The sequence below is a fragment of the Scylla paramamosain genome, chromosome 3 (assembly GCF_035594125.1).
Source record: "Scylla paramamosain isolate STU-SP2022 chromosome 3, ASM3559412v1, whole genome shotgun sequence".
In the NCBI taxonomy this organism is placed as follows: domain Eukaryota; kingdom Metazoa; phylum Arthropoda; class Malacostraca; order Decapoda; family Portunidae; genus Scylla; species Scylla paramamosain.
This window is the reverse complement of record NC_087153.1, coordinates 2,874,869-2,900,383: the sequence shown is the minus strand read 5'-3', so window position 1 is coordinate 2,900,383 and position 25,515 is coordinate 2,874,869. Positions and strand designations below refer to the sequence as shown.

Sequence of the window (25,515 nt, the reverse complement as noted above, 5' to 3'; positions counted from 1 at the left end):
TAAGTAATCTGTGACAGAGTTGGGTGCTGCTTTGCTTATAATTTTGTCAAGTGGGGTGGTTTAAATATAATGAATAAAACAAACTTATAACCCAGATGTCATAGGTAGTCCAGGTTCTGAAGCAAGTACAGGCCTAGTAAGTCCAGTGAAACAAATGCAATTCAACATGTTTTTTCTAATGAATAAGAATGTAAGGAGCTTGATTATGACATAACACACTAGGATTAGAGGTTCTGTTCAAAAGTATTGATATTAGTCTAGGAAAGAAAAGCAGTTTACCTTTAGGGTTCCAGCCCTAATCTCTTATTTTGAAGTCATAATGAATACTGCAAAATATTGAACCATATTTCATCATCACTGTGACAGTTCCACAGCATTTATTTCATCATTACATAGATAGCTCTGTCACAAGCTACTCATATTCATCACCACCTCTATTTATGTATATCCAACCTGCAGGTACCCAGAGCGTGAACAGCTGGTGAGTGTGTACACAGCCTACCTGCAGTCAGTGTTGAGATTGGTGTGTGCTGATCACCCAGCATGGAGCAGCTCAGTCAAGGCCCAACAGCTGGCCACGTCAATGGTTAACATCTATCATGAGGTAAGTTTGTTGAGCTTCTGTCTACTGAGAGTTAGGGAATGAGTGGATGCACTATATCTTTCAGTTTTCATTAGGAAATATGACTTGCCAGTATTTGTTGTAATAATACATATTGTTTCATGTTTCACCAAGGCAAGTAGATGCACTTGTTTTGGCAGAAGATCTTTGATAATTGGGTTTTGTACATCCCAAGACTTCATTTTTTATAACATTCCTAAACTGAATATTTTTTTTAGTATCAGCATCATCCTAAACTTGCCCTTCAGCTAAACTATCACAACTAGAATAAAAAAGAAAATAATAATATTACAATAAAGGACATTTTCTCCTTGTTAGGTGCGTGAAGCCTTCAGTGTGGATGACTACAGCCACTACCTCTTCACCCCACGTGATCTGACGCATTGGGTTGTGTGTCTCCTGCGCTACCAGATGGCTCCAGACACCTCACTCACACCTCTGCTCCAGGTCATTATTAACACAAAATTGCACTTTCTTGATCATTTGACTTTTCTTGTCTTCTCAATGTTTATAGGTATATCACTAATAATTAACATTTTCAGTTTACTGCTACCAGTAAGCTTTCTCTCTCTCTCTCTCTCTCTCTCTCTCTCTCTCTCTCTCTCTCTCTCTCTCTCTCTCTCTCTCTCTCTCTCTCTCTCTCTCTCTCTCTCTCTCTCTCTCTCTAAAAAGGGAAAGTAATTTAAGTACTGAAAACTGTGTGTTTGTGTATTTACCTAGTTGTAATTTACAGGGACTGAACTACACTTGTGTGGTCCTGTCTCTATATCTACATTTGTCCAGTTTTTCCTTGAAGTTGTTCATACTTGTTGCCAATACTAGATCTTCACTGAACTTGTTCCAAACTATTATATTTCTCTGTGGGAAACTATTTCTTTGTTACTCAAGCATCTTCCTTTTCTTATTTTTTGCTGTGTCCTCATGTGTAACTGGTATTTTGTTCTTAGCAGCAGTTTCTCATTATCTATTTCTTTCACTTTGTTCCACAATTTATAAATTAGTATTAAATCTCCCCTTTCTCTTCTTTGTTCCAATGTTGGTTGAGTAATTTCTTTTAACCTGTCTTCACATGTTAATTCTTCCAGTTTCGGAACCATATTCATTACCATCCTTTGTATCCTTTCTAGTTTTTTTTTACATGTCTCTTCTTGTAGGGAGACCACACTGATTCCAAGTTTGGTCTAATCATAGTGGTATCTTTCTCATTATATCTTTATCCATGTAGTGAGGTGCTGTTCCAATATTTCTTACCATTTTATGTCTCAGAATATCTTTTCTACATGCTTCTCCTGTGTTATCATTCCCAGATCTTTCTCTTCTTGTACTTTTATTATTTCTTTATTTCCCATTTTATATGGCTGTTTTGGTCTCTTTTCACTTTTTCCCATTTCCATTACATGACATTTTTCACATTAAATTCTATCTCCCATTTCTTGCTCCTGTCCCAAATTTTATTGAAATCCTCTAGTAGAATTTCACAGTCTTTGTTGTTTCTTATATGTTGTTATGACTACAAATCCCTGTCCTTCCCTCAGGTGCCTCAAATGGACTAGCTCCCCCTAAGCTACCTCCTATGTGCAGGGCTTAATATCGGTTACAGGGTCCATTATTTTGACTCATGCACCCTTATAACCAACAGTTGTAACACCAGGTTACACAGATAAGGTTACCAGTCTGTTTTGCCCACCCACAGACAAGGGAAATACTGCAACAATTAATTCCCACAGCTGAGAAAGGATTGACATGTCTAGGGAGAGAGAATCACAATGAGAGATAACAATAATTACAGTCAAGATATAATACCCTGGGGGAAAACTGCCCTCATAATGGACCACCCACTTTCAGCAAAGTATTATAACACTCTTCCTGTCCGATAATACAATATCCCTCCCCTTTGAAAGAGAGAGAGAAAATCCTCTGCATCTAAAAGGACGTTGGGTACCCCCTCCCCCCCAATCACAGTAACATTTAACACAACATGAATACAGACGAGTGCCTACACATGAACAGGAGGGTAATTCACCTTTCACTGTACAAGAACTCAGCCTGTACACACACGCAGCCAAGAAATCACGTCCCTCGATATGGAATGTGTTATAATTAACTCCACTCCCTGGCAGACTACTATGTAGACTCCTATGTTACTTAGATAGGCTGAGGTGCACAGCCAGTAATTACTCACTTATCCCCAAAAAGCAACTGCCCTGTCTTGCTGTAATCCCTTCCCAGTCTCCACTGAACAACACTCTGCCTTAGTACGTCTATCTCTTGTAGTGGCTGGACAATGACTGACTATAGGGATGCTGGGCAACACTCTCCCACACAGCTACTATGGTGGGAGTTCAAGAGAAGGGGGTGGGGTGATGACATACATACGAGTACATACATGCCCACTGCCTCATGCACACTGCAAGCTGACACAATAAGACACTTTTCTTCTGAAAATTCAAGTGATTAAACTATGGGGCCTGGAAGAATTCTAATTACTTGATTGTCAAGAGCAACTCTTTTACTAAATACTGGGTGAGACTCAAATTGAATGAACAAGGGGAAGTAAGGAAAATTACTTGAGGAATACAAGTGACTCTATGTCAGTGAAGCTTATACCAAGAGCTGCAGGCTGAGCTACGCATTGGAGACACGTCAAATTCTCGTCCCCAGTTTGTCTTTCTTCTCATCTCTCTCTCTTTCTCCCTCCCCTTCCTTCATTCATTCTTACTCCTCATCTTCATTTTACATTGCCTCATCTCACTGCACGCAACAATGTCTTTGTAATTTTGCATCATCTGCAAACAGTCTCACTTAACTCTACTCCTACAGGCATATCGTTTATGTAGATCAGGAAATGTATTGGTGCCAGCACTGATCCTTGTGGTACTCCACTATCTACTTTTCTTCATTTTGATTTTACACCTTTTACTACTGTTCTCATTTCTCTTTCCTTTAAGTAACTTTCCATCCTTTTTTTTTTTTTTTTCCTACTATATTTTCTAGCTTCCATAATAGCCTGTTGTGGGGAACTTTGTCAAAAGCCTTTTTAGATCTAAATACACACAGTCTACCCATCCATCCCTTTCATGTGTTATATCAGTCATGCTTTAATAGAACCTCATCAGATTGGGTATACATGATCACTTCAGTTTAAAGCCATATTGTTTCTCTGTTATTATATCACATTTTTTTAGAAATTCTGTCCACTGCTTCTTTATCACTTTTTCAGAGATCTTGCATACTGTCCTGATCATTGTGTGTGTGTGTGTGTGTGTGTGTGTGTGTGTGTGTGTGTGTGTGTGTGTGTGTGTGTGTGTGTGTGTGTCCACTTGCCTGTTTGTCTGTCTATCTCCCCATCTGCCTGTTTGTCGGTCTTAATCTATATGGGTCTGTTTTCACAGGTCTGGCTGTATGAGGCTTGCAGACTCTTCAGAGACAAGCTGGTAGAGGAGAAGGACATTCAGAAGTTTGATGGTTTCCTCCTGTCCAGCATCCAGTCAGACTGGGGTGTGGACCTCCGGGACTCCCTCCACAACACCTTTTATGTCACTCCTGCTGTAGCCTCGGTAGGACTTTATTTCTCCTCCAGTTTTATTATTTACTTTAGAGGACTGCATTTTTTACTTAATTTGAAAAATGTCAGCTAGAGATATTTTGCTTCATCATTTCATTGCATAATTTTGCAACTGTTTTGTTTTTTAATGTACACACACAAAATTATCATTGCACATTCAGCATGATACAAACTGATAACAGGTCATTGAAAACAGGGTACTTATGTTGGTATCCCTTCATGTGTTTTGTGAAGCTGCACCTGTATGAATCAAAGGACCAACACTAGTGAATTAAGGAATATATAATTAAATACATAGATAGATATTAGCTATATACACTACTTCTCCCATGCATGTTTCTGCTTGGTCCTATTTGGTATCCTGTGCACCAACATGCTTACCAATCCTGTTGATACTACAGGGTTATTCACTGTGAAACTCTTTGAATGATAAATATGCAGAGACAAGGATAGTGACAGGGATAACCCTCTTGGAAATTTGTATTCCCCTATTCATCATGAAGAGGAAAACTAAAGGACTCCCATTTTATGTACATGTTTTCTTCTTTTCTTTGAGTTACTTTCTCATTATCTCTTAGATGCCACTTTATATTTGCATAAAAGACAAGTTTATAGAAGAGTATTTAAAATGCACAAGATAATCTGAAAGTGTTCCTTTGTGCTGATTTGTCATTTTGTGGTTATCATGTTTTGTTACTAGTTAGACTTTGTTGTATCATAGTTATTTTTTTTTTTTTTTTTTTTTTCCCATACCTCTCTTCCACAGCTCAAAAGTTAAGCTCTTCTTGTATGTAACCATTACGTATTTTATTTATCTTACTGAGTTGTGGTGGTGGTGGTGGTGTGAGGTAATGATGGTAATGATGATGAAGTGAATGAACTTGATTCTCTCCTGGGAAGCACAGAAGCATTGAGAGTAAAATAAAAGACTAGAAAGTTGTACAAAAAAAAAGAAGTCGTAAAAATCATATATGTGTATAATTATAGGAAGGAGAGTGAGAGGAGCAAAATATTGGCAAAAAAAAGGGAGTGTAAATTATCTGTGGTATACTTGTAAATAGAGGGCACAATAAGAACACTGGAAGTGTTAATACTTGAGGGTTTTGCATGTTTAAGGTAGCTGGATGAAGATAGTAAAATTCAATATACTGAGATAGTTTGGTCACAAGGAGAGAGGTGATAAGGTGCCAAGAATGACATGCTGGATTAGTGCTGTATAAGAAATAAGAATTAGTAGAAATGTTCAGAGGGAATTTTTTTTTTGGGGGAGAGAGAGAGAGAGAGAGAGAGAGAGAGAGAGAGAGAGAGAAAGAGGAATACCTTATGGTTATCTGTTCAACTTTGTAAAGGAAAATAAGGATGTTAGATAGCTCACGATGATGATTATGACCTGTTGCACAGTCATGTTATTTAGTATTATATAGCTGTCTGTGAGAGCTAACAGCCTATGAAGCAGGATCTTCTGATACAATAATTATCAGGAAGTTTTTTAAAGAAATATAATAGATACCATTGAAAGAGAAGTATTGGTGAAGGGCTAAAGAGAAATATACAAAAAGAACTCACTGTAGTTGGGATTATGAAAAAGGGATGGCAGTGGCAGTAAATTAAACTGGAAACTTCACATCTCATCTCTAGTTAAAACAGCTTCTATGAAGTTAGGCATTCTGAGACGTCTCTGCCAGGTTTTCTCACTCCCCAGCTGCTAACTCTGTACAAGAGCCTTATCCGTCTATGTATGGAGTATGCTTCACATGTCTGGAGGGGTTCCACTCATACTGCACTTTTAGACAGGTGGAATCAAAAGCTTTTCACCTCATCAACTTCTCCCCTCTAACTGACTGTCTTCAGCCTCTTTCTCATCACCGCAGTGTTGTATCTCTAGCTATCTTCTACCGCTATTTCCATGCTAACTGCATGCTTCCCCTCCCACGACCTCATTGCACAAGACTTTCTTCTTTCTCTCACCCCTATTCTGTCCACCTCTCTGATGCAAGAGTTAACCAGTTTTCTCAAACATTCACCCCTTTCTCTGGTAAACTTTGGAACTCCCTGCCTGCTTCTGTATTTCCACTTTTCTTTGACTTGAATTCCTTTAAGAGGGAGGTTTCAAGGCACTTATCCTTCAATTTTTTACTACCACTGTAGATCCTATTTGGGGACTGGCATCTCAGTGAGCTTTTTTTTGGGGGGGGGGAGATTTTTGTTGCCTTTGGCTGGTGTCCCTCCTACATAAAAATAAATAAATAAATAAATAATGAGGGAGGCAAGAATGATGATGGTAGTGGATGGCATGACAGTAGTTATGATGGAAATAAGCATGCAAGATCACTTCCCTATCTTCAGGTAACTGCAGGTGCTCCACTACCCCGCCATGGCCATCCTCTGGGTTTCATGGAAAAAGAGCACTGGCATGAGGTTGTGGAGAAGGCGGTCACCCAGTACAGCCGGGAGAAGCGGGAGGTGGATCTTCTCATCTTTACGGAGGTAAGAGGACAAGTTGTGGATAGCTGTTTGTATATTGTAAAATAACCTTGTCTTCAGTCTATCCTCTTTCATCATAGTCACTTACTAGTGACTGTGTAAAATTATTTGACATGTTGGCATGCACCCATTGGATATTTTTAAGACAACAAAAACAAGTGACTGTGTAAAATTATTTGACATGTTGGCATCACCCATTGGATATTTTTAAGACAACAAAAACATAGTGTATGATAACTGTCATATCAGTAGATTTACAAAACAACAGGAGAAAATTACAAATAATAAGCCATATTTGATTAAATAAACAAAACACCCAATAATATCTGGAATTTTTTTTTCTTTTTTTCCACAAAATACAGAAGGATCATTCATACAATTGAACTTCGTTATTTGAAAACATGAACATCAGTAAAAAATTTAAATACTGATTGTGCTTTGGGAATTTGGTAGCACCAAGCTGAGGTTGTAAGATATTTACCTTATAGATGTAGCATACCTATAGCACTAAGCACCTATCAGTACACAGACCTGAGACCTATCAGGAACTAAGCTGAGTTGTCTGTGTGAGTATAGACAGTAGACTGATGAGTGGAGTGGTTGGTTGGTGTGCTGTTGTGTAACTAAGTGTGACTGAATGGCCATGTTCGGTGCATGCCTTTGAATACTTGGGTCTGAGGATTTGGATTGTACTCTACCACAGATCCTTGCTAATTAACCTACTCTTTGAGATATTAATTGATAGTGAACACCCATCACCATTTTATCATTATTTTGTTGGAATATACATTAACTCCGACAGCACTGTTTATTGCAATTACTTAATTTCTCCTTTCAGTTGCTGCCTCCTGATGAATTGAGTCATTTGTGCCTCAGACCTTTTTTCATTTCTCAAAAAACATTTGCAATACACTGGTGTTCTGTTTTACTGATCTTAATCATTCATTTTACTTCTACCTTGCAAGGCAGCTTTGTTTGTGCTTAGTTTGTTGATGTAGTGCCTTGCTTCAAGGCTCAGAGATCTCATTTTTAGGGGAAACTAAAATATGTGGAATTTTTTTTCATTTAATTAATTTTACATACTATGAAGTCTAGCAAATTACATGATAATATACCTTAAATTTGTCACTGTACTAAATATTTTTGTTCATCTCTTGTAAAAGCTTCATCTGCGCATCATCTTATCCTTTGATAACACCATGTAACAAAATTTTTATTTTTTTTATCTTTGGTCTGTAAATGTTATTTCCTAACTGCTTTTATTTAGAAATCAAAGAAAATGACAATTATTCCCTTTAAACTTTGTTTTCTTTCTGATTTGGACTGCAGTATTTTTAAGCTAACCTGCTATCATATATCCAGACCTTATGTCATCCACCATGCCAGTGCCATGCTGCTCTGAGCTCCCCATACCCACTTCTCCAGAGAGAGCAGCAGTTTTTTAGAAAGAAAAACAGCTCAGAAGATGAAGTCATTGATCCAGGTTTCAGAGGCACAACTAAGGAGAGAAACCCTTACTACCCCAACCAAAACAATGTCAGTGACTTGATCAGAGATCTTGCTTTCACAAAGTCCAATGCTGAGCTTTTGACATTGAGACTCAAAACAGTGGAATTTGTTAGGTGAAAGTATGAAAATATGAGGTGAGAGAAATTGTCACCAGCATTTTTCAAGCATTTTTACTCATCAAGGTGAGCTTCATTTTTGCCACAATGTGACCAGTCTCTTTGAGGCAATTGGAATCGCCTGTAACTCTATGAGTGGCGCCTCTTTATTGGCAGCTCGTGCAGGAGCCTCAAAGCAGTGATGCTTCATAATGGGAACATGTATCCATCTCTTCCCCTCGCTCACTCTGTCCAGCTCAAAGAGGAATACAATAGTGTCAAGATCTTGCAAGATGCCTTGAAATATGAAGGGTACAGTTGAAGGTTATCCAAGACTTCAAAATGATGGCCTTTTTGATAGGTCTTCAAAGCAGCTTTACCAAACTTCCTCGTTATCTTCACCTTTGGGACACCAGGAACATTGTGGCACACTACCTCAAGAGGGACCTGCCACAGCAGACCAAGTTTAGTGTTTGGAAGAACATCAAATGGGAGCTATTATTGGATCCAAGAAAGGTACTGTTTCCTCCACTGGACTTAAAATTTGGTCTCGTGAAACAATTCGTCAGAACTCTAGATAAGGAGTCTGCAGTTTTCAAGTATCTCCAAGATTTCTTCTTTAAGCTGTCTGTAGCAAAAGTGGATGCTGGTGTCTTTGTTGGTCCACAAATAAAAGTCATGGAAGGCAAAGTGTTTCCCAAGAAGCTCACTAGGATGGAGAAAGCAGCATGGAACAGCTTTATCACAGTGGTTCTTGGCTTCTTGGGAAATCACAAAGCTGAAAACTATGTGGAGTTTGTTGAGACCTTGGTGAGAAACTACAGCAAGATGGGTTGCAGGTTGTCCCTCAAAATCCATATCCTTGACACTTGTCTTAGTAAATTTAAGAACATGTGGACGTACTCTGAGGAGAAAGATGAGCATTTCCACCAGGATATACTGGACATTGAACACTGTTACCAAGGGTCATATAATGAAAACATGATGGGAGACTATATTTGGGGACTGATTCATGAAACTAATCAACAGTATAAATGTAAATCGTGGAAAACTGTTAATTTCTCATGTTTTGTTGTCTCACTTGGGTAATCCTAGAATAAATAAATGCTACTTTTATATCATATGTCGTTTTGCTTCTTTGTGCAAATGAGAGTTCCAATTTGCCACTTTCAATGGAAATAGGTAAATTTCATAAATATTATTATCCTGGTCCCAAAAAAAAGCAGTTAGAAATAAATATCAGTGTTTTTCCATGTTTTCTAGGCATAAGCAAATAGAAAATAACAATTGTTACTCAGGAACAAAAATCATGTTACACAGTGTAATGATTAAAGATTTTGTGCATTACTCCTGGTCCCAGGTGCTGGAGGCCATGGCAAGAGTGGACCGCATATTGACATCCCCTGGGGGCTCCGTTCTCATGGCAGGCAGGTCAGGGGTCGGTCGCCGAACAGCCATTTCTGTGGTGGCCAATCTGCATGGCATCAAGGTCATCTCTCCTTCCATGAGCTTGGGTTATAACATCAAGAATTTCAGAAATGATCTCAAGCAGGTATGCAGGTGACATGTGATGTATGTAAATCACACAAGTGATGTAAGTAATGTTCCTGTTGTTTTATTGTAGTAGGCTTTAAAGAAAATCATTGTCATGATGATGACTGATGTGGATATCAGAACAAAACTTGAGTGCTTTTATGTAACTAAGTAATCTCTTTTTAGTATAATATACAATATGAAATGCACAATATAAAGCAGGGTGGAACTCGTATACATTATAACACATTGCTCCCTAAGTGACTCCACACCAGCTGACTTGCTATTTAGACAAATGATTAACTAGTCTATACATCAAATAGGTATTGTTACATAGTCACCACTATGGTCATCTTTATTGTTACATACTTATAATTACCATAATTAACATTGAACAACCATTTCAAAATTTTTCTTTTATTCATTATTGTATTTTAGTGGAATGGCATCAGACCTAAATTGTACCACTTGAGAATGCCTTTCATAAGGTGGCATCAGGCATTGTATTTATTTGAAGTGATAAACAGAAGTCCATACCTCACTGAACAGGTTCTGCAGAATGTGTATGATGGTCACAAAAAACAGAATACTACATGTTGAGTAAAGTGGTATATTGTTCACATATGAATGTTAACATTCATGTATGTGTGTATGTTTATTTACCTAGTTGTAGTATACAGGAAGGATAGTTATGCTTGTGCTGTCCCATCTCTATATGTACTATCATCCAACTTGGTCTTGAAATCATGAATCGACCTTGCATGAACCACATCTTTTTTCAAGCTATTCTATGTCTCTACTATTCTTTGAGGAAAGCTGTTCTTTTTAATATCCCTTCTACAGGTGGCTTACTTCAACTTCTTTCCATGTCCTCTTGAATTTCATACATCCCATGTTATCAAATCCTGCAGGTCCACTTTTTCTAAGCCATTCATCAGCCTATATAACCACAATCAGGTCTCCTCTCTCCCTCTGTTGCTCTAAATGTAGATTCAACCTTCTCAGTCTCTTTTCATATAAGTCTTGGAGACTTGAAACCAGCTTTGTTGCTGACCTCTGAATCCTCTCCAATTTCTTAATATTCATTTTTGTACTTGGTGACCCCACTATTGCTGCATATTCCAACCTTATGTGTATCATCGTTACAGCCAGTTTCTTCATCATTTCCTCATCTAGATATCTGAATGTTACTTTTATGTTTATCACATGGCTGTAAGTTTCACCCATAATCCTATTTATGTGTTTCTCTGGTGATAAATTATTGGATACAGTTACTCCCAAGTCCTTTTCCATTGTCGTTTTTGTAATCTTTTCATTTCCCATTTTATAGTTGCCTAGTACTCTCTTTTTACTCTTCCCAAATTCCATCACACTGCATTTTCTGATGTTGAATTCCGTCTCCAATCTCTGACTTCATTCCCATATTCTGTTCAAATCCTGCTGCAGTGCTTGGCAATCCTCTTTCCTCTTCACCTTCCTAAGTAACTTGGCATCATCAGCAAACTTGCATAACTGTTCACTCCTTCTGTCATGTCATTTATATATACTGCAAACATTACTGGATCCAGTACTGACCCTTGTGGAACTCCACTGATCACTTCCCCGATGACAACTTTCTATTTAATTACTGCTCTCATTTCTCTGTCCTTCAAAAAATCTTCCATCCACTTCAAAATCACTCCATCTAGACCTCCAGTGTTTTTTTTTTTTTATCTTCCATAGAAATCTCTAATGTGGCACCTTATCAAATGCTTTCCATAGATCCAGATAAATTCCATCTGCCCAGCCATCTCTCTAGTGCTATATCTATCACCCTCAAGTAGAAACATATCAGATTTGTTGTACAAGATCTTCCTTCTCTAAAACCAAATTGCTTGTCATTCAGTCTGTTCTTTTCTTCTAGGTACTTTGTCAACCTATCTTTAATTATTCTTTCATAAATCTTAGCAACCACATTTGTCAGAGACACTGGTCTACATAATTTGACTATTCTTCCCAACATTCCCCTTTATAAATTGGAACAATGTTTGCTCTCTTCCAGTCTGTGGGGACTTTACCCTCAGCTAATGAGCTCATTATGATACTATGTATTTTCTCAGTCAATTGTTTGCTACGTTCCTTAAGGATCCAATCTGACACACCATCTGGCCTCAAGGTTTTCTCACATCAAGATCTCCATTACTTTTCTCACTTTTTGGACTGTAATTTGTATTTTTTTTAGGGAGTCTCCATGTTCTTCCACCCATTTATATCCTCTAAATTCACTTTCTCTTGTAAACACTGTCTAAAAAGAATGTTCATAACTTCTGCCATTACTGCCTCACCTTCATACTTCTTGCCCTCCACCCTAAGTTTGTTAATACTTTCCCTATTTTCAATTTGCTGTTAACATATCTGTCGAATAACCTAGGTTGGCCTTTATAACCATCTATTGCCTTCTTTTCAAAGCTCCTTTATTCTTCTCATATTCTTGTATAGCCATTTCTTTCCTGTTTATATTTAGCCCAAAGGTCTTGTCTTTTCCTTCTTCACTTCTTCCATGCTACATCCCTTTAATCTTTTCCAATTTCACATTTTATGTTAAACCAAACATTATTAGCGATCTCTCTCTTCCCCATTTTGGGAACATATCTTTTGACTCCCTCATTATGAATCTTAAATTAAGACATCCATTTCTCCTTTACTTCCTGTGCTTCATTAAAATTACTCCAATTGGCTTCTTCAAAATACTTCCTCATTAATGTAAAATTTTCTTATTGTAAATGTATCTCCCAGTTTTGTGATCTCTTTTCCTTACTTCCCTTCTTTTGTAACTACATGATCACATTTTCCTAGTGAGCGTTTACATTTCATGCTTTCTATTATTACTAGCTCTTTAGTAAACACTAGGTCCAGCCTTGATGGTTTGTCAGTTCCCCGAAATCTTGTGTTTTCTTTGACCCTGTGTCAGTGTGTTGTCCATTGCCATCTGTAGTAACATATTTCCCCATGATCTTTCACATCTTTCCATTGTCCTTTCCTCCCAACACACCTCTTTACAATTAAAATCTCACATCATTGTTAAGTTGTCACTTTTGCTAATGAGTTCTGCCATTCCCACACTTGTGTCCTTCATCATAGACTCATAATCTTCATTGCTCCAGGATCTTGTATTAGGTGGAACATACACCACAACAAAATCTCTTCTCCTTTTCCCTCTCTTTTTTGTCCCCACTTGTATCATTTAAGCAATTCCTTTCCCATAGCTAACTTCTTCAATTCTTAAGTCTTTCCTTACTGAAATCATCACTTCCCCCCTCCTTGTTTTTATTTCCTGCCCTTCCTCCATACATTATATTTCCCACTGCCAGTACCCAGGGACACTAATTTATCACTTAACTTCATTTCAGCTATTTCCATTATGTCTGGTTTGTTTTCTCTTAGATAGTCATTTAACTCCAGCTGCGATGAAATTAACCTATTAACATTAGTCTATGACCCCTTCAGTTCATTCCCCTCCTCTCCCTTAGCCTGAAATACCATCTCTTTAACCTCATGTTCATGACCTTCTAACAGAACCTCTTTTTCTCTGTTTCTGTCCTGCTCTCTTTTTCCTTAGCTTCTTCCCACAGTTCATTCATTTCTGGTTTTTCTTCTTCATTTAAATCTTTCCTAATCCATATAGTCTTCATCTTCTCTTTCCTAGAAAGCTTCCAGGCTTCAGCTACCACTCCTGCATTTACCCGGAACCTAAACTTGACTTTCAGTGGTTGCTGCCCTCCTTCGGTATACTTTCCTATTCAGATTACTTCTTCAATTTCTTCATGAATACTGCTTCCTTTGTTTTGAGCCTCTTTAACTAAATCAACTGTCACACTCATTTCTTGTTTTCTCTCATATGCCATACTGGTAGAACCTTTTCTTTAATCCCAAATAATACAACATATTTATTTTACTCTACTCTATCTCTCACCAACCCTTCCTTTTCCTTTATAACCTTCACCTCTGAGTTCTCTTTCTTTTCCTCCAAGTTAACACTGACTATTTTATGCTTTTCCTTCTCCATATTTCACCATTTTTGTCTTTGCCTCTTTTCTTGTCATTATTATTACACCTCCCCCTCCTTTACCAATTCTATCTCTTCTCCATATATTGTAGTTATTCTTTCTGCCTCTTTTTTTTGTCATTATCATTACACCTCCCCCTCCTTTACCAATCCTGTCTCTTCTCCATATATTGTAGTTATTCTTAATGACTATCTGGTTTCCTTCTTATAGCTTTGTTTTCATTAAACACATCTCCCTCAGATTTTTCTCTTGTAATTAGTCTTGTAATTCCAGTTTTCTGTATATCAATCTGTCTTATGTTGGTATAGATCACATTTTGTCCTTCATTTTTACTATTTTTCTCTATTTTATTATCATTTATTTCTTTACCTTTATGTGCCTTTATGTACCTTTGTGTGTGTGTGTGTGTGTGTGTGTGTGTGTGTGTGCATATTTACCTAGTTTTGACGCAGGAAATTAGCTGTGCTCATTCTGTCTTAGCTCCATATTTTTTGTAATGACATAATTTAGCTCAGGTGAACTAACCCCCACCTAGTTTGATGGTTTCATAACCTGCCTGCCAATCATGCCATTTTCCACTGATTGGAGTCACTACACCTTTTTAAGTAATATACTAATTTGCAACTACTTTTTTAACTTCATGTGTATGACCTGTGTAGTGATTTGTAGCAGCTATCATACTTGTTTTTATAACTGAAGTAAATACCATCAGAGACACATACCTGTGATTTGAATGTAAATAAATTCAAACAATGCATTTATGACACAGGACATTGTACTACAGCTTAAAAAAAAAATCCTTAAATGTAACTTTTGTCAATCATCTACTTATATTTCCTATGATTTGTAATTCCCATATATTACTGATATTAATTGCTAGCATATACACTACAGGACATACATATTCATGATCCAAATGAACTGTGTAACAAATGCATTTTTCTCTCCTTCCCTCTCTGTCTTTTCCATTGATGCACATGTTATATTCAGTCTTGAGTTTTCTCCCCCACCAGGTAATGCAGAGTGCTGGGGTGGATGGGGAGCAAGTGGTGCTCCTGCTGGAAGACCATCACCTCGTCTCCTCAGCCTTCCTTGAGATCATCAATTCTCTCCTCATGTCTGGCGAGGTCAGCGTGTGAAATATAGGGAAATAATTCCTCATTAGTATTTTTGTGTAAGCAGTTCACCACCATCAGAGTCTTGGATAGTGAAATATAGTGAAATAATTCCTCATTAGTATTTTTGTGTAAGCAATTCACCACCATCAGAGTCTTGGATCCCCAGTGCTTTACCCACAAGCCAAGAATTTGAAGTTCATGTGGTTTGCTTTGTGCATTAGACAGTCCTTTCACACATCACACACCCCATTCTCATGCTCAAGGACACAAGGGTGTGTGTGTGTGTGTGTGTGTGTGTGTGTGTTTGTGTGTGTGTGTGTTTTGTTTGTAGGATTGTCTTATATTATGCTTAAGTCATAGATATTCCTTAATTGCATCACTTTCACATTCGGTTCATTCAAGCATTAATACTTCTATATGACCACCTGAGTATCTTGATATAGTTTAGATGTTTAGCTTCAACTGATACTTGTGACATCTTATTCTTTTACCATCCAGTATCAAGAAGTTTTCTCTGTCCATAGTCTCAAGTCATCTTACTGCCTTGAAACCCTTAATCTAATCCCCCTCCATCCTTTTCACCAACATTACCAGTTACAGCTTTTCCAGTCTCTCTTCCAATGATCTGTATATTGTACTACATATCAGATGGACATCCCCAGTAAACAGGAAAAACTGAGCCTTATATATGAGTAAATGTATAAGTTAATTAGTTAAATCTCATAACCTTTGGCTTCAGATAAGCATATGAAGTACCAATGCTGTGGGTATGTTACAGGTCCCAGGCCTTTACACCCCTGAGGAGCTGGATCCTCTTCTGATGCCCCTCAGGGAACAAGCAGCTCACGAAGACTTCAGAGGCTCGCAGTTCACATATTTTGCTTCACGTAAGTGGATGAATATATTATCATGTATCTAGTTATTAATGGAGCACTGGTCATGTGTGGGTCTCAAGTGATATTAGTTCAGCATATTATGTGGGAGACAAGAATTTTAAACAGTTATCCACATCACTTGCATATTATAAACACTAATGGAAATAACATGAAAACTAATTTGTTAGAAACTTTTATATAGTTACATAAAAATGGCTTTTTTATCTTTTTATTCTCTCTCTCTCTCTCTCTCTCTCTCTCTCTCTCTCTCTCTCTCTCTCTCTCTCTCTCTCTCTCTCTCTCTCTCTCTCTCTCTCTCTCTCTCTCTCTCTCTCTCTCTCTCTCAGTTGAATTTTGCTTGGATGCCACATGAAATTGTAAATGGCTAGAATCCTTCCATTACAACTTTATTGGGCATGTGAGGTGGAATCAAAGTAGGAAGTGGCAAATACTTTGTTTTGTGGAAATATTACAGTTCCCACTGGAAGGATTCATACCCTCTCTGCTTTTCATTACTTTTATACCATTCAGAAAATATGGGGACGGCTTAATTCCCATATGTCAGAAGTGGAATTTTGAACAATGTTTCTGACTGACCAGAGATTTATATCATAGACTTTGTGGTTAAGCTAAGTGTGCTAATCAGTACTTCAGTAGGCTGTTTGTTACTATTATTGCTTATTTTCATTTGTTTCTTGCTTCCTTCTAAGATACCATTACATTATAGATTACATATTCATTACATATCTAGAATAGCACTCACCATACAGGTGTGATGAGAAATCTCCATATTGCCCTCATCATGGATTCAAGTAATCAGGAGTTCTCAGTGCAGTGTGAGAGCAATCCAGCACTGTACAAGAAGTGCACTGTGCTGTGGATGGAGGGCTGGGCGAGGGACACCATGATCCAGGTGAGTGGTGACAGTGGTGGTGCGTTCCTTTCCTTTCCTTTTTTCCTGCTATCCAGATGGTGAGACAGATGTAGGAGGGAAGCTTCTCATGCCCTCCTCACAGTGTAGGAGAAATATGATGGCTCCAAGCCACTTTACATAAAATATAAAGAGTGGAATAACTAGGATTGTATCCATAATGCAAAAAAATCTAAAAGCAGGCTTTCTTTTATTTATTTATTTATTTATTTATTTATTTATTTATTTATTATTAATTTATGAATTTATTCATGTTATTTGTATTTATTTATTTATTATTTATTTTATTTATTTTTTTTTTATTTATTCTTTATTTATTATTATTATTATTTATTTTTTTTATGGTTTAAAATTGTGAGGATAAATTTCAGTGCCTTAGATTGTAATATAATGTTACCCACTGCAGAGAGTGTGTATCCATTGTGGCTGCATAATTGGCTGTTTAGTTATAAAGATCCATTTCATCATTGATTAATAACAATGAATTGTGAATATGCTGAGTTTTTATAATTTCTTTTATAGAGATATTATCTTTGATGGCATTAGTGCACATATATTCTGTTGAATCATTGTATTTGCATACCATTTATGCTTATAAGAAAATAGTATTACAGGGACAAGTAATCTTTGCCAGCTGATCAAGTGTCAAGGATTAAAATCCAGCTAGACTTGGGGAGTTTCAATTACACCTGAAATATGATATGAGCAAGGGCTCCTACATTAAGGTTACATGTACACAAAGTTTTACACTAAACACCAAACTAACTAGTGTATTGGTTCCATTCCGTAAAGCCATACAAAAGATATAAGAACACACTTGAAATACTTGAAAAACTTTATTTAAAATTACATTTATATTTAATCTGAATGTAGTGACAGTTTAATCCTATGAATTTTTAGCTTATTTTTATAATTTGTTTGCACTGTATGGATCCAATGTGAGTAAAATGGCTCATAAAGATCTTTTTAAGGAGATTTTCATGTATACCAGTCAAGAACTTTCATTGTAGCATTGCCAGAATGTCAGATGTCAGATAATTATGTCAGTTAATTCACTTTCAGATACCCAGCATGCTCCTCAGTGAGAAAGAGAAAGATGCAAAGAGTGGCAAAGACTTCTTGAGTTCCTTCCTGGCCTTACACGAGAGTCTGCCATCACATCTGTCTACGCCACGCCGTTATTTGGCACTTCTACACACATACCAAACCATACACAACACTAAGAAGGAAGGTGTCACCCAGCGACAGCAACATCTCAAGGTAAAAGATTTACCAGTTCTTTGCTTGATGTAGAGACCAGTGTCCAACTAGCCAAAAACTCCTTCATTAACAGTGTCAAAATCTTTCAAGATCTAACTCCCCTCGTGGCTTCTGGCATCTAGCCAAAAATATCTCCAATAACTTTGCTTCTTTTTCCCTCCTTTATTTCAACCAGATGGCACCACTGCTATCACATCTATCTCTAAAGCTGAACTCTTCACTCAAACCTTTGCTAAAAACTCTACCTTGGATAATTCAGGGCTTGTTTTTCCCTCTCCTCTACCCTCTGACTACTTCATGCTACGTATTAAAATTCTTCGCAGTGATGTTTTCCATGCCCTCGCTGGCCTAAACCCTCGGAAGGCTTATGGACATGATGGGGTCCCTCCTATTGTTCTCCAAAGCTGTGCCTCTGTGCTTGCACCTTGCATAGTCAAACTCCTTCAGCTCTGTCTGTCAACATCTACCTTTCCTTCTTGCTGGAAGTTTGCCTACATTCAGCCTGTTCCTAAAAAGGGTGACCGTTCTAATCCTTCAGACTACCACCCTATTGCTTTAATTTCCTGCCTATCTAAAGTTTTTGAATTTATCCTCAACAGGAAGATTCTTAAGCATCTATCACTTCACAGTTTTCTATCTGATCGCCAGTATGGGTTCTGTCAAGACTGCTATACTGGTGATCTTCTGGCTTTCCTTACTGAGCCTTATTCATCCTCTTTTAGAGATTTTGGTGAAATGTTTGCTGTTGCCTTGGATATATCAAAAGCTTTTGGTAGAGTCTGGCACAAAGCTTTGATTTCCAAACTACCCTCCTACTGCTTCTATCCTCTCTGTAATTTCATCTCAAGTTTCCTTTTTGACCATTCTATTGCTGCTGTGGTAGACAGTCACTGTTCTCCTAAATCTATTAACAGTGGTGTTTCTCAGGGTTCTGTCCTATCACCCACTCTCTTATTATTATTCATCAATGACCTTCTAAACCAAACTTCTTGTCTTATCCACTCCTACGCTGATAGATACCACACTGCACTTTTCCACATCTTTTCATAGACGTCCAACCCTTCAGGAAGTAAACATTTCACGCAGAGAAGCCACAGAATGCCTGACTTCTGATCTTTCTAAACTTTCTAATTGGGGCAGAGCAAACTTGGTATTGTTCAATGCCTCAAAAACTCAATTCCTCCATCTATCAACTCGACACAACTTCCAGACAACTATCCCCTCTTCTTCAGTGACACTCAACTGTCCCTCTCTTCTACACTGAATATCCTCAGTCTGCCCTTTACTTATAATCTGAATTGGAATCTTCACATCTCATCTCAAGCTAAAACAGCTTATATGAAGTTAGGCATTCTGAGTCGTCTTTGCCAGTTTTTCTTACGCCCCCAGCTGCTAGCTCAGTACAGGGGCCTTATCCGTCCATGTATGGATTATGCTTCACATGTATGGAGGTGGTTGGAATTCCACTATTTTAGACAGGGTGAAATCAAAAGCTTTTCGTCTCATCACCCCCTCTTCTCTAACTGACTGTCTTTATCCTCTTTCTCATCACCACAATGTTGCCTTGCTTGCAATATTCTACTGCTATTTTTATGCCAACTGCTCTTCTGATCTTGCTGTTTGCATGCCTCCCCTCCTCCCACAGTCTCACTGCACAAGACTTTCTTCTTTCTCTCACCCCTATTCTATCCACCTTGCTAATGCAAGAGTTAACCAGTATTTTCAATCATTCATCCCTTTCTCTGGCAGACTCTGGAACTCCCTGCCTGCTATTGTATTTCCACCTTCCTATGACTTGAATTCTTTCAAGAGGGAGGTTTCAAGACACTTATCCGTCAATTTTTTATTACCACTTTCAACTCTGTTCTGGGACTGGCACCTCAGTGGGCTTTTTTTTTTTTTCTTCTGTTTTACCCTTTCCCACATGAAAAAGGAAAAAAACACTTCAAACCTTTTGTTTCATTCTAGATTACCTTTTGATTGCTTATTTAAACTGATTTACATATAAATATGAGGAATAAACAAAAAAATAAAACCAAAAAGAACAACAAAACAAAAAATCAATAAAACCAAAAAAAACTGGGTTGGGTTTTTTATTTTTTAAACCCAGGTGTTCTCCAACACTGCTTTCAGGTGATAGTGTGTCCTGGATCATTATTCCCAAATCTTTTTGTTCATTATTTTTCATTATTATTTCTCCTCCCATTTTGTAATTCCATGAAGATCTCTTTTTACTTTTTTCCTATTTCCAACACATGGTATTTTCTGACATTAAATTCTAGTTTCCATCTTTGGCTCCATGCATGTATCTTGTCAATATCCTTTTGTAACTCCTTGCAGTTATTTTCATCTTTATTATTTTCATTATTTTTGCATCATCAACAAAAAGGTTTATATAACTATTTAGATCCTCTGTTATATCATTTACATATATTTGAAACATAATAGGTGCCAACACAGATCCTTGCAATACCACACTTGTCACTTTGTGCCAACTTGAATTAGTGTCTTGGATTATTGTTCTCATTTCTTTTCCTTGTAAATACAGCTTGAATTAGTGCCTCAGATTATTGTTTTCATTTCTTTTCCTTGTAAATAATCAACCATCCATCTCAATGTTTCTCCCTTTAGTTCTTCTTCTGTATGAGTGTCCTCAAATTCAGTGTGATGCAGCAGTGCAGCCCCACCACATAAAATTCTTGAACTGTATGAGAGTGTGTATTTTGCCCTCATATTCAACAAGACGCAGCAGTGTGGCAGTGCGGCCCACCCACATATAGAACTGTGGGAGTGTGTGTTTTGTTCTCGCAACGGCATGAGACAGTGGTGTGGCAGTGAGGCCCAGCCACATGTAGAACTATGTGAGTGTGTTTTTATCCTCACATTTGGGATGGGATAGTAGTGTGGCCAAGCCATACATAGAATTATGTGTTTGTTTTGTCTGGATTGCCTATGAGGCGGGGGGAGAGAAAAGCTGGTGTCACATTGTGGCAGTGGCACATTGCAAAACATCATGCTGCAGCAGCACCATGCTGCCACATCACATTGGATGTGATGACAAAATACACTGGTGGCTGGCATGTGTATGTCTAGATATTTAACCAGACATATCTCAGGTTTAATATCTGGATAATGAGGTCTGGTTATTGAACATTTGGATATTGAAGGAATCACTGTATGTTTATATCCCTCTTAAAGACAGTTAGTCAAGACATGACATCTTCATAGACATATTCACAAGCATTTCCCTAACATATAAATTTCATTACAGTTCTGTTTAATTTTCTACCTTACAGCTCTCTGTTATTCTCAATCTTGTGTATTTGGTCTTCGAACACTTATGTAACCTCATATGAAATTAGCACATTTTACCATGTTAATCTCTTTCATGATATTGATGCCAGGCAGGTGTAGCCAAGCTCAATGAGGCCCGAGATGTTGTGAGCCGTCTGAAGGCCGAGGCAGCCAAAAAAGAAGTGGTGTTGGCAGAAAAGCAGGAAGAAGCAAACCGTGCCCTCCAGCTCATCACTGACACCATGAAGAATGCCAATGACAAGAAGGTGCAGATGGAAGCTCTTAAGGAACAGGCATTAACTGAAAACAAGAAGATTACTGAAAGGTGAATGTTATGCAGCTGTTTTGCCCATCTCCCTTAAGCAAAGATTATCAGAACATACCTCCTCTCTCATTCCCAAAGAGGTTTCTTAGCAATGAATGAAAGCTTTTTCTTCTTTCAGTTTTTTTTTTTCACATTTTGTTCTTTTCAATCTAGAATTTACACATTTTTGGAAATTTATATTTAGTATTTTCCTAAGCCTTAAATTTTTGTGTTTTTGCATTAATTAATTAAGAAACCTTATAACATGTGATTTCTGCTGTTGTGTAACCAAGAAATTGATCAGCCAGTCAGTTAATTTTCAAGTGTTTTTAATCAAAAGAATGTGGTGTGTCAGAGGTTAGGATTCTATCTACATTTGATTAAGTCAGTTTGGAAGTAAAAAGAGATTCTGTATGAATTTTTAAACATTGGATTTTCATACTATGGGTGAATATGGTAAGAAATTAAACAAATACATATGTATTTTGAAGCATTTTTGGGACAAATTCGTTGAAGCAGACATGTGAAAAAAAAAACATAACCAGAAATCTCATACCTCACCAGGAAGAAAAACATAGATGAAGAGTTGGCAGAGATTGAGCCTTTGGTGAGGGAGGCTAAGGAGGCTGTGGGCAACATCAAGTCTGAGGCACTCTCAGAGATCAGGTATGGAAGGTTTCTGTTTTAAGTGCTTCAGAGCAGAGCAAGAGAGAAAGAGAGAGAGAGAGAGAGAGAAAGAGAGAGAGAGAGAGAGAGAGAGAGAGAGAGAGAGAGAGAGAGAGAGAGAGAGAGAGAGAGAGAGAGAGAGAGAGAGAGAGAGAGAGAGAGAGAGAGAGAGAGAGAGAGAGAGAGAGAGAGAGAGAGAGAGAGAGAGAGAGAGAGAGAGAGAGAGAGAGAATCAAAATTTTTAAATTTTATTTTTTATAGTTGAAAATTTTTGTAAGGTAAGTATCCTACTTTATTCTAACCATTAGCTTGGTAATATCTAACTTTTTTTCCCTCTTTTTTTTCTTCCAGAAGAATCTATAGAAAATGCATTTATCATCCAGCAATCACACTGCTGCACAGTGTAATTTATGAGATCATGACTTGCAGCCTTACCAGCTGCCAGCTGTATCAACTTGTTCCTATCTTTATTTACTTAAGCCCTCAAGGCTGTTTCTTGGTTTGTGAAAAGCTACATGTTCTTTTATGATTTGAAAGGAAGAAGTTGGAGATACTGATCTTGTATGTATTCTTAACTATCAAGAGCTTTCACTTAAAGGCTAGCATAGTATAGCTGTTAAAGAAAAATCTGAGATTTTTTCTTACTGATGACTTATTTTCTAGTTCTTGCTTGTGAATCCGCTTATGTGTCTAGTATGGGAAATATGGTTGAGTATGACTGTACCAACACTCAATCATTATTCATATCATCAGATCCCTGCGAGCCCCACCTGAAGTCATCCGGGACATCTTAGAGGGAGTTCTGCGCCTTATGGGAGTCCAGGATACCTCATGGAATTCCATGAAGACTTTCCTGGCCAAGAGAGGCATCAAGGAGGAGATACGGTAGTGCAATACAGTATCACCATAGGCTTCCAAGGAAAAAATAAGGAAAATTAGTTCTCTTCACCCAAACTAAGCATTCTTTCTCCAAACAAATAATGTTGGCTTGTTCATCCATTTTACTTTTTAAGATTACTATTTCTATATAGTTGTTTGTTATATGTCCAACTGAAAAAATATCATCAAAGTAATGTGGACTGCCTATACATATGTCCCTTTTACAGGAGCTATGACCCAAGAGACGTGACTAGTGAAAACCGGCGATCAGTTGAGAAACTGCTGAAGGAACGTTCAGACTCTTTCAACCCAGCTGTAGCCAAGCGTGCCTCTGCAGCTGCTGCACCCCTCGCTGCCTGGGTGAAGGCTAACGTACGCTTCTCCTATGTTCTGGAGAAAGTCAAGCCACTGGAGCAAGAACAGAACAAGCTACAGAGGTGAGCAGATGAGCATTTCAACAGAATAGAGAGGATTATTTCATCAATTTGATGATCAGTTTAATCATTATCATGCCCTTCACAATACAGGACTTAAAAAAAGGAAATGACTCTTGAGAGAAAATGCTTTACAGAGTGATGAAACTCAAAACACAAGGGCAAGTGGGAGGCAGGTGATGAGTGATCCATGCAGGCAGTTGTTATATTGAGAAAGGAGGAAAGGCCATATTTTGCTCACAATATTTATATAAACAGACTGTAATTATTACATTATCATCTACAGAAACCTGGAGAGAGCTGAGGCACAGATTGGAGAGCTGTCAGCTGGCCTGGAAGATGTGGACAAACAGGTGTCTGTGTTGCGTGAAAAACTAAATCGCTCTACCAAGGAAGCAGCAGAAGTGGAGTTCCACCTCAGCAAGGCTCAGGAGACCATCACTGCTGCAGAGAGTTTAGTGACTAAGCTAGAGGGGGAATACCAACGGTGGAGTCAGCAGGTGAGACTGGGGCACACTTTGTTGTGTTGAAGTGAGACAAAAATCATATCTCTCTCTCTCTCTCTCTCTCTCTCTCTCTCTCTCTCTCTCTCTCTCTCTCTCTCTCTCTCTCTCTCTCTCTCTCTCTCTCTCTCTCTCTCTCTCTCTCTCTCTCTCTCTCTCTCTCTCTCTCTCTCTCTCTCTCTCTCACTGTATGTATGTACAAGGTGTAGTCAAAAAGTATCCTACCTTTGGCCAAAAAAACAAATAATATTAAAACTCACAATTTTTATTTAGTCTCGTTCATTGTATTCACTTTTGGAGTCTACTCACTTCTACCACCATTCCTGCCACTGCTGGAAACATTTCTGGAAATCACTTTTTGGGATGCTGTAGAGATGTGCTGTCCAATTTTGCTTAATGTCTTCTGTTGACTGAAATCTTCTCCCTTTGAGTATATTTTTGAGCTTTGGGAATAGCCAAAAGTCACACAGAGCCAAGTCTGGGGAATAGGAAGCCTGACGAACAAGTGGTGTGTTATGCTTAACAAGGAATTCTTGGATGATGTGGAATGTCATGGTGGAGTTGCCGGTTCTTTGCTGCCTACAGATTGGGTCGTTTTCACCGCACAGCTTCAAGAAGGCGGCAAAGAAGCCCCAGGTAGTATTCTTTGTTAATTGAGTAGGTCCATGGGAGAGTGATCCAAGTGCCATTTTTTAAAAATGTCACAAATCACTCCTAAAGTTTACTGTCACAAAATTTCAAATATCTCGAGAACCAACCATACAATTTTGGAGAAATATGCTCCAAAATAATCCTTGAAGCTTCAGCTTCCCAGTGGTATGAATAAAATTTTTATTAGAATCAATTATAATTTTGTTATTAATAACCAAACCATGCACTTGTCAAGTTCAAATAATGTGATTTTCTAATGTTAACTAAGATTATAGAGATGACTATACCACTACTATGAAATAATTTTACAGGTGTACTTACTGCACTAGTGTGAATGTTGCTTGTTGAATATTGATCCATCCCTTTCCCATCCCCCTCCACCTCCAACCAGGATTAGTTGCAATAATTGAGCAACATGTCATTCTCCTCGTCAGGAGAGGTAACTTCATGCTCAACTCTGCCAGCCTGGAGGCCCTCATATAAGACATTCTTGTCATCTGGCATTAGGGATAACAAGTTCCTGAGGTCACTGAGCTTCTCATCTGAGAGGTGGAGGGAGGCGTTGTACAGGGGTGGGAGGGGGATGAGACTCAGGTCAAATCTTATTAATACCTTCTTGCATAACCTTGCTAAAACACTCATCACGGTAAGGATTACCAATAGCACATGCAGCCACTCTTTTTTTTTTCATAACTTTTTGTACACTTGGCCAAGATTTCACTTCACTTTGGCCACAGTGCTCCCCA

The 25,515-nt window shown here is 38.0% G+C and overlaps 1 protein-coding gene across 1 annotated transcript in view; it reads left to right on the top strand.

Annotated features, from left to right (window-relative positions):
• Window positions 1-25,515, top strand: part of LOC135089312 (cytoplasmic dynein 2 heavy chain 1-like) — an 88,243-nt gene that overhangs the window by 31,312 nt on the left and 31,416 nt on the right. The window contains 14 exon segments of the mRNA XM_063984833.1: window positions 460-604; window positions 941-1,069; window positions 4,015-4,179; window positions 6,534-6,674; window positions 9,636-9,827; window positions 14,868-14,981; window positions 15,751-15,859; window positions 16,618-16,760; window positions 17,841-18,038; window positions 21,443-21,657; window positions 22,201-22,302; window positions 23,056-23,187; window positions 23,409-23,618; window positions 23,902-24,115. Of these exon segments, the coding sequence (XP_063840903.1) occupies window positions 460-604; window positions 941-1,069; window positions 4,015-4,179; window positions 6,534-6,674; window positions 9,636-9,827; window positions 14,868-14,981; window positions 15,751-15,859; window positions 16,618-16,760; window positions 17,841-18,038; window positions 21,443-21,657; window positions 22,201-22,302; window positions 23,056-23,187; window positions 23,409-23,618; window positions 23,902-24,115 (2,209 nt within the window).